At 54.7% G+C, this 12,325-nt stretch overlaps 2 protein-coding genes and 1 long non-coding RNA gene across 4 annotated transcripts in view; 1 reads left to right on the forward strand and 2 right to left on the reverse strand.

Annotated features, from left to right (window-relative positions):
• Positions 1 to 320, reverse strand: part of ENDOU (endonuclease, poly(U) specific) — a 15,967-nt gene extending 15,647 nt beyond the window's left edge. Inside the window, exon 1 of the mRNA XM_037061118.1 lies at positions 145 to 320. Coding sequence (XP_036917013.1) covers positions 145 to 199 — 55 coding nt within the window. The 5' untranslated portion in view covers positions 200 to 320. The remainder of the gene's footprint in view (positions 1 to 144) is intronic.
• The window catches only part of LOC118997446 (uncharacterized), a 22,763-nt gene that overhangs the window by 4,082 nt on the left and 6,356 nt on the right, over positions 1 to 12,325 (forward strand). The gene's annotated exons all lie outside the window — the stretch shown is intronic.
• The window catches only part of RAPGEF3 (Rap guanine nucleotide exchange factor 3), a 24,361-nt gene continuing 23,238 nt past the window's right edge, over positions 11,203 to 12,325 (reverse strand). For both annotated transcript variants that reach the window (XM_037061117.1, XM_037061116.1), the window contains one exon: positions 11,203 to 11,630. In XM_037061117.1, coding sequence (XP_036917012.1) covers positions 11,512 to 11,630 — 119 coding nt within the window. In that variant the 3' untranslated portion in view covers positions 11,203 to 11,511. The remainder of the gene's footprint in view (positions 11,631 to 12,325) is intronic.

Raw genomic sequence — 12,325 nt, forward strand, 5'->3', positions numbered from 1 at the left:
AGACAAGGACCCGTCTAAGGTGCTCCATGGCTTTGGGACAGAGCTGACCCTTCCTTGTCCCACCATTCTCACCCTCTCCCACGTTCCCCAAACCTCTGCTTCTTCCCGCAGGACCCCCTTTACCTCCACCAGGTAGCGACTTACCAGCCCAGGCCAGGCCACAGAGCACAGCCAGTAACAGGGGAACACAGGCCTTCATGGTGCCCGGCTGGAGGCCAAAGTGAGACCGGCTGTTGGACTTGCACTGGAGTCGAGATGGGTGTCACAGCTCTCAAACGAGCCTTACTCCTCCGGCTGGCCCTTTTAAAGACATCAGAACTTGTGGATCTGGTACCTCCAGATCTTTCCAAAAAAAAAAAGGAGGGAGGGATCCCAGATGAATTGGAGGTGAAGAGGGAGTGGGGCCCTCCAGCTGTTTGAAGCCAGAGGGAAGGTGACTTAGCAGCAGGAAATGCCAGATGTTTAGAACAGGTAATGCTAGCCACCTGTAGCTAGGAAATAGGTCATACAAGCAGGTACACCAAGATGGGTTAGGGGGTTCTCTGTCCAAGTTAGGGGCACCCGTGGGCTTATCTTTGGCTGATGTCTTCCAAACATCCCCTGTCTGCAAGCCTCAAGCCCCACTTTCCCACAGGGAAGGGGCTACAGGCTGGCTTCCTCTTTGAGTTACTGGTACTCAGCGTGAGAAACATAGTAAGATGATCATCACAAGTCTGATTAACTGCAGGTGCTCAAGCGAGAATCAGGGTTAGTGGGTTGAAAACAAAGGCTGTTCTTATTACCATCAAGCTGCATATAAATCAGTCACCTTAGAAATATTATGCAAATGGGCCTCTCTTACTGAGTCAGCATCTCAGCTCTTCCATGTTTCAGGTTCTCATGGGTTCCAAGTTTATGAGGCCGGAGAAGGGCTAGAGGCCTCTTCAAGGCAGCCCAAGGAGCCACCCCTCCTCTGCTGGGAGCCCAGGCCTCACTCCCTTTTCCCCTGCTCACACTCCTCTCCCCAAAGACCCTCCCCGGACAGAGGTGAGGCCTCTCAGGGGTCCTTTCTTCCCAAGTCTAAGAACAGAGGTGTAGCAACTTGGGGCGCCAAGTCTCCCCTCCTACTAAAAAGATTCAGTCTGCTAAGCGCAGTGCCCTTCCCAGGAAGAGCCCTGCACGGGGATTCCCAGCCCTCTCAGAAAACTCTCATATAAAAAGGCAAAACTCTAAGGCAACAACTAAGAATCCTCCCCAGTGGTGTTTTGTTGTTGTTGTTGTTCTGGATTTTTTTTTTTTTTTTTTTTTTTTGCTGTGGGGTTGCCTGTCCTCCTTAGCCAGTGTAGTTTAGCAGTGGGACTTTTTTCCTCTCAATTCTACTTTTTTCTCACTTTTGAATAGATGGGGTTGGATCTGACAATCCCTCCCAGGTTCTCAGACTTTACTTTGAGGTTCCCTGCCCTCATCCCAGGTCGAGCAGCTGTCAACGGGTAGAACCTCCCAACCCCTTGCCATGTGGTGATGAGGTCACAGATGTCACGGTCTCAGGAGTGGAGAGGACAGGCTGGGCAAGCCACCTGGAAAGGGACTCACCCTGGAAATACAACCCAAGGGGAAGCCCAGCCTTGTTCTTAGGAAGGAATCCCAGTTAAAGGGAGTAGGAGCAGAAATGGCTGTTTTGTTTGCCTAAGTTTCATTTGCACAACCTGAAAGCAGGCTGCTGGGCTGCTGCCAGCCCGCTTCTCATTCTTCCTAGATTACAGCACACGAGCACAGCTCAGATGCCGGTTAGCTTAGGAAAGAAAGCAGAGTGTCACTGGTTGAGCCAGGAAGCAATGACACCTCAGAAGCTGGGATGGGACTATCTGTCCCTTCCAAAGGCCCACAGCAGGAATGCTGGCTGAAGCCAAAGCTATCGGAGTGGGAGTGGGTTCTGGCCAGCATTGTCCTGATGTCCAATTGAACTGAGTGTGGGATGGAGCTTCAAGGGTGTGTTCACGCCCCCCATCAGGGGAATTTCAGGTCAGGGCCAGGCTGGGAGCTGGGCGGACAGTTAGACTGACCCCATGGAATCACAACACAGCACAGGACCAGGTGGGTCGTCTGAGGACCCGTGCGCTTCAGACCGGGTCCTGCAATAGAACCACAATGTCCACTGAACAACCACCACCAGTACTGATGGGACACACCACGTGTCACACACGGAGTACTTCTTGTGTGCTCTTTTGTCCTCACTACAACTCTTACCAGGCACTCTTGTTGTCCTCATTTTACAGGTGAGGAAACTGAGGATTAGAAAGGTTGGAAGATGTGCCCAAGAGCACACAACTATGCAGCCAAGTCTCTGGCCAGAGTCCTCCCCCACGAGCACCGATGCCACGTCACCCAAAGCATTGCATTTACAGCACCGCGGCAACCACACCATTGTGTCTGTGTGACCAGGCAATGAGCTCTGGAATCAGATTCACTGGAATTACAGGGACCTCAGAGGCCACCTAGTTTCACGTCTTATGTGATGGTGCAATGCCCCAGACAATCCTAAGTGGCTGTTCCGCCTGCACTTGAATACTTGTGGTGCTAAGGGATCCTACCTCCTCAGGGCTACTGACTGCTCACCCCTCAACCCCCCGACCAGGTCTTATTCCCAAACCCCAGGCCTTTGCAACCCAAGGCAGGCTGACGTGGATGAAAGTAGATAGAAAAGCAGAAAAAAAATTCATTCAGTCAACATATGAGTATATATCCATACATTCATGCAAAGGTGCCTCATAGATAAACTTAGGTGCACGTATGTATATACACACGGGGGGAGGCAAAACTGGGCTTACGGTTGTGGGTACACAAAACACTGAGTTTATTCTTGTGTTATTATTATACTGCGGGTAGTTTCTCTTCTTGGCTGGCCTGGTCTAGACAGAAAACACTGTTGCTCAGCCTTCTAAGTTCTCCTCCCAGTTAGGTCCTCACAACTGCTTTCCATCTGATTGAAAGAGCTCACCAAGGAGCCACCATGGGAGGCAGCTGGCAAGCTGGGAGAGTCCCAGGAGGCTGGGCCCAAGTACCTGGGTGGGAAGAGAGTGGTGAGGAGTGCATGGCAGTGGCCGGTGATGCGAACACCAACAGAGAAGTCAGAAAGTGAGGAGGGGGTACAGCTGTGGCCTCTGAGGAGACTGGGAGGGTGGGGAAGAGAGTGACGCTGCCTGGGCAAGGCTCTGGGAGGCAGTCGGCGGTCAGCGATGTGGGGACTGGGGATTCCACTTATACATATTTACTGGTGACCATTGCGGGCCTGGTCTGTGCAGGCCCTGGACTGGCAGGATTCAGGCCGGGCTAGAAAACTATTCTTGGAATTGATTGGTTTCTAGTGGGACAGAGGACAGTCCCAGCATTTGGCTACTGTGAAGTAGACCCCACTCATGTCTGGGGTACCAAAGTGGTCAGGGATGTCTCAGGGCCAGCAGGCGATGGGAGAAGCTGACACAGGGGACATACACCCAGGACAACCTATTTCACCACCCTTGTCCTCTGTCAAACCAAGACAGAGTCTCTCCAGCACAGGACCAGAGCCTGGAGGTATCCTGCAGCTGTACAGCTCAGCTGCAGCCTGGAGTCACCTCCCAAGGGGACCCTGGCACTTGAAGACACTGGGTCTGCAGCCTCCATCCCACTGTGGCAGGTGGGTACTCCAAGATAGAGGCCCAGGACGGTCACCCACACCTGGTCACCTGCGAACCACATCAGTCTGTCGCGTCCTCTTACTGAACGAACCATAGAAAAGTTCCAAGAGTGATTCTCTCCCAGATTGGTCGGCACACTATGTACCACACGTGGGTTTCCAGGCATTTCTCTTTAAGCTTGACGCAGCCTTGACATTCAGCATCACACTCCTGGCCTGACCTGGGCACGTCAGTCAGCCATGCCGCCTGAGCCATTCATCACAGAGTCCCAGGCTGTGCTTCTGCTTCTGCTGGCCAGGCCCCACGCCGACCCTCTGCCTGGAACGCCTGCCACCACTGGGCAGCTGTCCGTCTGCCGCTCATTCCCCCAGCCTCAGTGCAAATCCACCCTTCCACAAAGCCGGACTTCCTCTCTCCAGCCCGCGGGACGCCCCCTGCCTATGGACACAGTCCTTGATATCTGTCCTGTGACACATCAGAGCCACCTCTGAGAGATGTTGCTGCCAACGTGCTGCTAACCACGCACGGTCATCTAACTTTGCACCCGTAGAAGTGTGTGTTCAGCTTGCCTCTGAAATTCCTTGAGACTGATACTTTCTCTCACGGGCCCCCTCTACTGCTTTGTATTGTCATCCAACCTGGGATAGAAAACTGTCCACATGTGCCTGGGACCAGGAATGAATGAATGAATGAATGAATGAACGAACGAACTGAGCCTTCCAGCCCCACTTGTTATAAAGGGAAGATGGTGAGAACAGAGAACAAAGGCAACGCAGAGAGAGACGGTGGATCCCTCTGTGAGATCTGGAGGCTCCAGAGTTTGTTCGTGGGGGGAGGGGAGGCTCAAGGGCAGCGGGTGTAACGGGGTCTAGGGACTTACATGTTGTTGTGTTTTCATAGCAAACACATCATTTTTAGCTGTATTATATGTTTATTTGAGACTAATGGGAACTTGGGGGACCTAAGCCCCTTGGCACCACCACTGCGAAGGGCGGCCACTACAGGGATCAGGCAGAACCTGGGACTCCAGGTTGGGGATCCCAAGGCAACCACCCGCCTCCGTGTTTGCCAGCTATGCTGATGTTTGTCTCACACTGCCCAACGGTGATTAGAAAATAAATTTCTGTTTCATTCCTCCAATGCCAGGGGTTTGGGAGAGTCTGGAGGCATGGATGAGAACAAAGAACAGGATGAGGCAGGCAGGCAGCGACAGGGAGGCTCAGAAAGACAGAAAGGGTGTGAGCAAGGGCAGGATCCAGAGTCTGGCGGAGGCCCAAGAAAAGCCGGGCACTGGGGCGAGGCACCTCCCTGGTCACTCGCCCCAGGTGTGTTGGCACAGCCAGCTGCTCTCCTCACAAAGATGATGACAGGACACCCTGGCGGGAGCCATTCCTGACCCATGGTCTGAAGATCTACAATCTGTCAAAATTATTGTAATTAGTGTGCTAAGGTAGTTGGATTGTGGGCAATTTCCTCCTTTCTCATTCACTTGTTCACTCACTGGACTGTGCTAAGCCAAGTGGATGCAAAGGCAAGGAGCTCAGCGTCGAAGCAGGGCAGAGAGGATGGGCCAAGTACACTGAACTCTGTGACTGGGGCAGTAGGGCACAGTGCTGAGACCACAGGTTCTAGCACCAGACTGCCTGGGTTCAAATCCTAGCTCTCCCGCTCACCAGCTGTTCATCTCAACCCTGGGCAATATTCCTGACCTCTATGCCTCAGTTTCCCCTGCAACTTAAACTAGAGCTAGTGAAGCTATTTTACAAGACTTTTGTGAAGATTGAGTGAGTTAATACTTGCAAAGTTCTTTAAACAAATGCACGGTACATAAAAAGACCAGGTAAGTGTATATTAAAACAAAAAAACAAGGCCACAGAAAACCTAATTTAGATGGGTAATTAGGAAAGTACTCCTTGGAAAAATGACATTTAAAACAGAGATACAGCCCTGGCTGGCATAGCTCAGTGAATTGAGCGCGGGCCTGTGAACCACACAATCACGGTTCGGTTCCCAGTCAGGGTACATGCCTGGGTTGCAGGCCAGTTCCCAGCGGGGGATGCACGGGAGGCAACCATACATTGATGTTTCTCTCCTTCTCTCCTTCCCTTCTCCTTTAAAGATAAATAAATAAAATCTTTAAAAAATAAAAATAAATAAAACAGAGACACAAAGTGGCAGCTTCTTGAACCTCTCCATAATTTGATTTTTTTATTCCAAAAACAAATGTGCATTAGAAACTGTTTTGAGTCCTACGGGTGACTCATTAATGACCTACACTGTCTAGCTCGCCAAAGGTAACCACCTACTTTCCAGGAAACTGAGTCCTGCTTTACAGGAAGCCAAGAGCTTCAACGGGGCTCCAGCCTCCTGCACCGTTTGCTTTATATGATGAGATTAGCAACAGCCAAGGACCAAGAGGGAGGAGAAACGGAGGAGGCTAACGTCCTCTGTGGGCCACCAGAGTCCAGCCTCCCTCCAGCACACAGGTTTTGACCCTGCAGGGCCCAGCCCAGCGAAGTTGAGGAGATAGAGCTGGCCACCTACCCCTCTCCCTTAGGGGTAGGGCGTGCTCTGCGTTCCAGGGCCACTGCAATATGTGCTAAGGAAAACTCTGGACCTTGCCCCTTGCCCCGGGTCATGATGACTCCCCTAATGCCATTGCCTCAGGCTCTTTCTTTCCTTTTCTGCCCCTTAGAATCCTCCCAAGTCATATACTTACACAACAGGGGCCTTCCACAGACAAGGGGGACTCGGCCAGCTACGGAGGCAATGGGGAAGGACGGAACCTCTCTGAGGACCCTTCTAATAAAACAGTGTTTGCTGCCAGCTCCCCATCCTGAGGGCAGTCTAGCTGGAGGCCACTGCTGGGAAGATGCTTGGAGGGGTCCCGGCCTCATGACCGAGGGCAGTCTGTGTTCTCCCACCTGTTCTGATGCCTTGGGCTGCCTAAGACACAGATGGCAGGAGCACATCCCCAAACGCTCCCAGTCCAAACCTGTTTATAAGTAGGAAAACTGAGGCCCAGGGAGTGAGAGGGACCTGCCCAAGGCCATGTGACTGCTGAGCCCCAGCTCCTCCACCCCCCACACCGCTCCCTGTGGGAGGACCACCCTGACTCACGCCGGTGCCGCCTAACTCTGGTTTGCACAGCACTTTTCTGGAAGGCAGAATAAGCTTAAAATGTCCTGCTGTCATGGCCCTAACAAAATGTCACCTCCACCCCTCTGCTGGCTGAGTCCTCTGAGGGCCAGGAAAGCCTGCACTCTCCTCCACCCAGCACCCTGGAAACCGCTCTGGCTGCCCTCGACTCACATCCCAGCCTGAAAACAGGCCTAGGGCACTTCCCAAGGGCCGAGAGCATGACAGACGGAGTCAGACAAGGCCCGAAGTGTCCAGGTCCCTGGCCCAGGGTCCATGCTCATCAGTCTAAACACGCACAAGCCACCAGCATCTCAAACTTTCTCAAAAAAAAAAAAAAAAAAAGGTGGACCTGGGCCCTGAGCCCAGCCTCCTTCTTTCTCTCGGGGGTCACAGGACACAGGCTCCTGCCTCAGCATTCCATCTCCTATCACCAGCAGCAGCCTCCTGTGGCCCCATTAAGGCTGTGTGCCGCAGGAAGGCCCCAGGCATGGGAGAGAACTCTCTGAGCGTAGCTGAGTCAGGCTCGGAGCTCTCAAAGCACAGCTTCTTGGAGTGGCCTGGTGTCATCATCTTCACTGGGAGGGACAGCAGCCACCTGTCCCCCGGGAAGAAAGCCCCTTCACCCTCAGGTGCCCTGTCAGGCTGGGCAGCAGAAGGCGAGGTCAGGCCTTGGAGAGTCCAGAACCTCAGGGAGGGGTGCCTGGGGCAACTGGACAGGACTGAATGCCCATAGACTAGTTTATATCGAAATACTACGGCCCTGGCAGATGAGTGAGAAGCCCAGAACTCCGCGTAGGGGTCAGGTATCAGGACACATTTTGGAAGTGCGTTCACATTCTGGCCTACATGTCCGTGGAAGAGAGGGAGGAGCAGCAACTGCCAGGTCAGAGATTTTGCGCCAGCCACTGGATTGGATGCTTGGGACACGGGTGTATACCAGTGGGGAGCTGAGGGCACCCCCAACTCTGGGAGGCAGAGCTTTGCAGTCTGGTACGCAGGGCTCTGGGTGGGTGGGAGGGGCAGAAGTGGCCGGGACTAGGGCTGTGTGCTGCATTCCAACGTGGGAGCAGCCATACACCTAAATGCTTGGGGGTGAGCAGTGAGGCCCTGCAACCCGAGGCACCCACCTCTCTGGACTTGCCCTCCGAGGCATCTTGTCCCTCTGACGGCCGTGTTCTGCATCCATTACATGGCTGGGGAGGGTCTGCTCCCTGAGGGGCCAGGACTGCCCGCCTCATTCAGAGCCTCTGCCAGGCCCATAGTATTTCAAAATGGAGAGAGGGAGGGTGGAAGGACAAGAGGACTTTATATGCCTGGGGCTCTGAAATGTTGGGGTTTGGGGAGACCACAGCTGGGGAGGCCTGGGGGCACGAGGAAAGGTTATGGACAAGCAGGCCCATGGCGTGGGCATGGCTGAAACCCACCCAGCTTTTACCAGGCCACCCCGTCATCAACCAGTAACGTAACCTTAGGCAAATCTTTCTGTGCCTCAGTTTCCTTGACTGTAAACAAGGGTAAAATTACCTACCCTATCATCAGGGTCAAAATAATAGAAGTGAAAGTGTTAAAAAGAATAAAAACCATTCAAATCAATCACCATGGTAAGTATGGCAGTGCCTCGGTACCAGTCGTTAATTCACTCTGGAACTCGTGATAAGTCCAAAACCCACGAGTAAGCAAATGATGAAGCATTTTCTTTTGTGGGGCGGCATCGTGACTCACAGGTTCTATCGAGTACGAGTCCAAGCAAACACCGAGTGAGAAATACTTTTTCTCAGCAAAATGCGAGTTTGACAAGTTCTGAAGCCAGTGAGCACTGGGGTATGTATGACTGTACTGGGAATAAGAGCTACAAGTATACTAAGAAGCTTAATCCTTGCAACTTGGGAAGCGCAGCAGCCAGAGAGCCAGGGTTGCTGGGAAAACAATGGCCAGCAGAGTGTGAAAGCAAATCGAGGCTCCTCTCCCCAACTATGAGCTCTAACTGCAGGCAGCCGCCACCCCCCACGGCTGGCCGACTGCGGTCGGGTGGAGGGTGCTAGATCACCAGCTCAGGTGGGGCTGGGGAGAGAAGGGGGGCTGGCTCCCAGGGAGAGGCGCCGGAGGGCTGGGCTCCCTACTCCTTTGCCAGATCCTGCTCGGCCTGCTGGAGGCCTGTGCCTCCCTGGTATGCACCCCACAATTTAGAGTCCTGACCTGGCCTCCAGCCTGCCTCAGACTTGCACAGGGAAGCTAAGGATAAGGGCTAGGGGTGGGTAGGAGTATGTGTGTACTTGGAGGAAGAATGGCCCCCTTCCGTTCTGTTCTCCCCTGTGAGGCACACACATCACCTCTCTGCTCCTTTAGGTAGAGGGGTTTTTTAAAGGCTTGATCTCACACTTCCTTCTCCCAGCCATCCCATGGATTCCTCCTCCCATCACGGCTCTCCTGAGGCTGGGAGCCCATCCCCTGCCCACACAGCTCCGGCTGCCAGGATGCCCCACCCACCCCGCTCCTGGGCAGTCAGGGGAACAGAAGGCTACACCCCTCAGAGCTAGAGTCACTGTGATCTAGAGCCTCTCCCTCCTCTGCGGTGACACAGCCCAGTCACTGGGGCCTGTCACTCCAAGTCTTTGTCCCCCTGCCACCCCGGGCACTGTTCTCCTGGCAAGGCCTCTCCCACCAGGCTCAGAGGGGTCCTGTGCAAGAGACGAGCAGCTGGGAAGCTGACAGGCAGCCTAGGCTGTAGGGAGACTCACAAGTCACCAAAGTCCTGTAGGGACCAGGTGTGACCACGGATGAAAGGAGAAACACTGATGGGGATGTCGGCCCCCACCAGGCATGGCCCATTGCACAGGGCTGGTCTCCCTTGAGTCTGAGAGGGTGGGGACGGGCTGTGGCAGGCCGTGGTCATGCCTAAATCCTGACAATGTGTTTAGAAGAGGAGAAAGCCGTTGGGAGTCCTGACTCACCAAGACTGAGGCTCAGCCTTGTCCTGATTACTCAGCTGTAGAAGCTTCTATGCCCAGTGGTCCTCTGTGGACAAGGGAACTGGTTTCCCCACCACCTGCTTCAGCCCAGGTCCTCCCTGGGGAGTGGGCTCTGCCTGGCTTCACCCGAGGCGATGCTACCCGTCCGTCAGGCTGAGGACACGGGACTGCCCCCAGCTGTCACGTTGGCTGTGGGGGCAGAGCTGCAGTTTGACTGGTTTGTCACTAAGAACTGGACTGAGATCACAGCCATCTTACAGATGGAAAAACAGAGACAGAGGACCGTTCATGGACTCACTCAGATGCACTTGGAAACCTGAGGTTTAACCCCAGTTGTGCTGCCTCCTGCTAAGGGTTCTGACACTTTCTGGAAGCAGCTTGAACGCATCCGTGAGCACGGAGATGAGAGGTCTGGCAGTGTAGGGGTGAGGGGAGGTGGGGCGTGTCCAGCCCGAGCCCTGGCAGATGTACCTGCTGAGCAAGTGCAGGGCCGACTTCCTCTACGGGCCCTGGAGCCTGCTGCTCCACACCTACCCCAGGCTCACTCCCAAGGCCAAGAGGTCCCTCGTGGACTCACATTGCACCACCTCCCCCCCCCAAGGCCCAGGGCCACCGGGGGTCCTCCCAGTAACTGGTTCCCAAGGGACATGCTGAAAATAGGACTTAATGCTGATAGAGCCTGCTGGGACCATTCTCACCACTGATGAGAACTCCTGACTTCCTGAAAGCCTCTGAGGCCTCAGCAAGGGATGGACTCCCCACAGAAGCCTATGCCTCCGCATCCTCTCTGACACTGTCCCCCCCACCGACCCCTCCCCGGAGACCTTGATTCGCTGTGAGCACCTGGGGACAGGCCAGGATGAGCTCCAGGCCAATCGACAGGAGTGGAGGCAGTGGGAGGAGAGAGTTGTAGCCGAGCTGTCAGTCTTCTCAGACCCCCATCAGGAGCTGAGGGCTTCCCTGGCCAGCGGATGACAGGGGCTCCAGGCTCCAGCAGGTGCCGTGGCCGGGGCGGGGGGCGGGGAGGGGGGAAGGGGGGTGGATCTGGACTGCAGTCGGCCACCTGGGAGCCCTGCTTGGGTCCCGGAGACCACACTCGGGCTGTGGAGTTGCTCCGTCAGCCTCTCTGGGTCCACTCCAGGGTGTGCACAGCACCTCCTCCTCAGCTCCGGGGCTTCTTGGCCACACCCCCACAGGGCTGGGCTCAGAACACAGGCATCTGTTAATTCAGGGTAACAATAAGGCTCTTCAGGGACCACCGCTCCAGAACAAACAGCCTCGACCACACCCAACTGTTTATCTCCTATGCTGTGGAAAGAAAAGCAGGACCAGCCCTCCCCACGCCCGGCCCCACCCCTGCCACACACATGCCACACTCGTGGAGACAAACCCCCGGGGCCAGGAGACGGCCAGACAACAAAGCCATGAGCACAGAATCCAGAAAAAGCCTGGTGTGGAGAGCGCTCTATTGAACACAGAGTCCTGGCGCCTGCTCTGCTCTCCCACCCACTCCAGGGTCTCTCTGCCCCCCATTCCTCGGCACGGGCCCTGCTCATTCCACTCTGAGGTCCTCCTTGGCCGACAGTCATCACAGGGGACAGCTGCCTCCGCGCTGCCAGATCCAGGGCCTCAAGTCCGCTTCTCGGAGAGCCCTGCCCAGCTGTGGCCAGCCTGTGGGCCCCTTGGCCCGGGCGTGCCCTGGCTTTCCAGGCGGGAAGTGCCTGCTGCTCCAGCCCAGCCCCTCCTCATGGCTCCAGCTCCCGGGAGAGGCGGGACAGTTCCCGCTGGTTGTCAATGACCTTCAGCTGTTGGACATAGGCCCAGGTGCTGCTGGGACTCCGGGTGCCCAGGGACTGCTCCGAGCCTGGTGGAATGGGTGGGGGAGGGGGGTCAGTTCAAGGAGAGCACAGACAGCCCTTGTAGAGGCCATCCCCTGCCCCTCCAAGGAGCAAACCGGCCCTCTCGCCCTCCGCCATCCACCCTGCCATTTCCCACCGCCGGTCCTGAAGGCTGCTGCCCTCACCCCCACCCCAAGAGTACACATAGTACAATAATACCTCTTTTACGAAGTTCAAAAACAACTAAAACTAAAGAATTTTTTATTGTCATATATACGTATACATACACACACACACATATACAAATGAGGCATTAAAGATATACATGTGTATATGTATATTTATGAAAACAAGAAAACAAGTAACTCCAAATTCAGGATCGTAGTGAGCATGGGCGGAGAGGCCAGGGGACAGGAGAGGGGAACGTCACACAGAGTGAGGCAGCATGTCAACATGCTCGTGCGTGGGCTGGGTCCAAGAATGTTCCTGACACACTCAGAATAGACGTGCACGTGAGGTAAAACAAAGGGCCAGTGGTAACAGGGTGGCTCGCACTGTGGCGAAGGTTAATCCCATTTCATGCAACTGAGGGCCCGTTTTTACAATGCACGTGGGAAGCCAGCTGGCTCTCTGCATAACCAGTGTGGCCTTCTGCAAGTTACTTTAAGACCCAAGCCCATTTGCACACCTTTAAACTGGGGTGACAGTCCAGCTACTCTCT

Source organism: Sturnira hondurensis, unplaced genomic scaffold, assembly GCF_014824575.4.
Source record: "Sturnira hondurensis isolate 20B ecotype Veracruz unplaced genomic scaffold, ASM1482457v3 Scaffold0013190, whole genome shotgun sequence".
NCBI lineage: Eukaryota > Metazoa > Chordata > Mammalia > Chiroptera > Phyllostomidae > Sturnira > Sturnira hondurensis.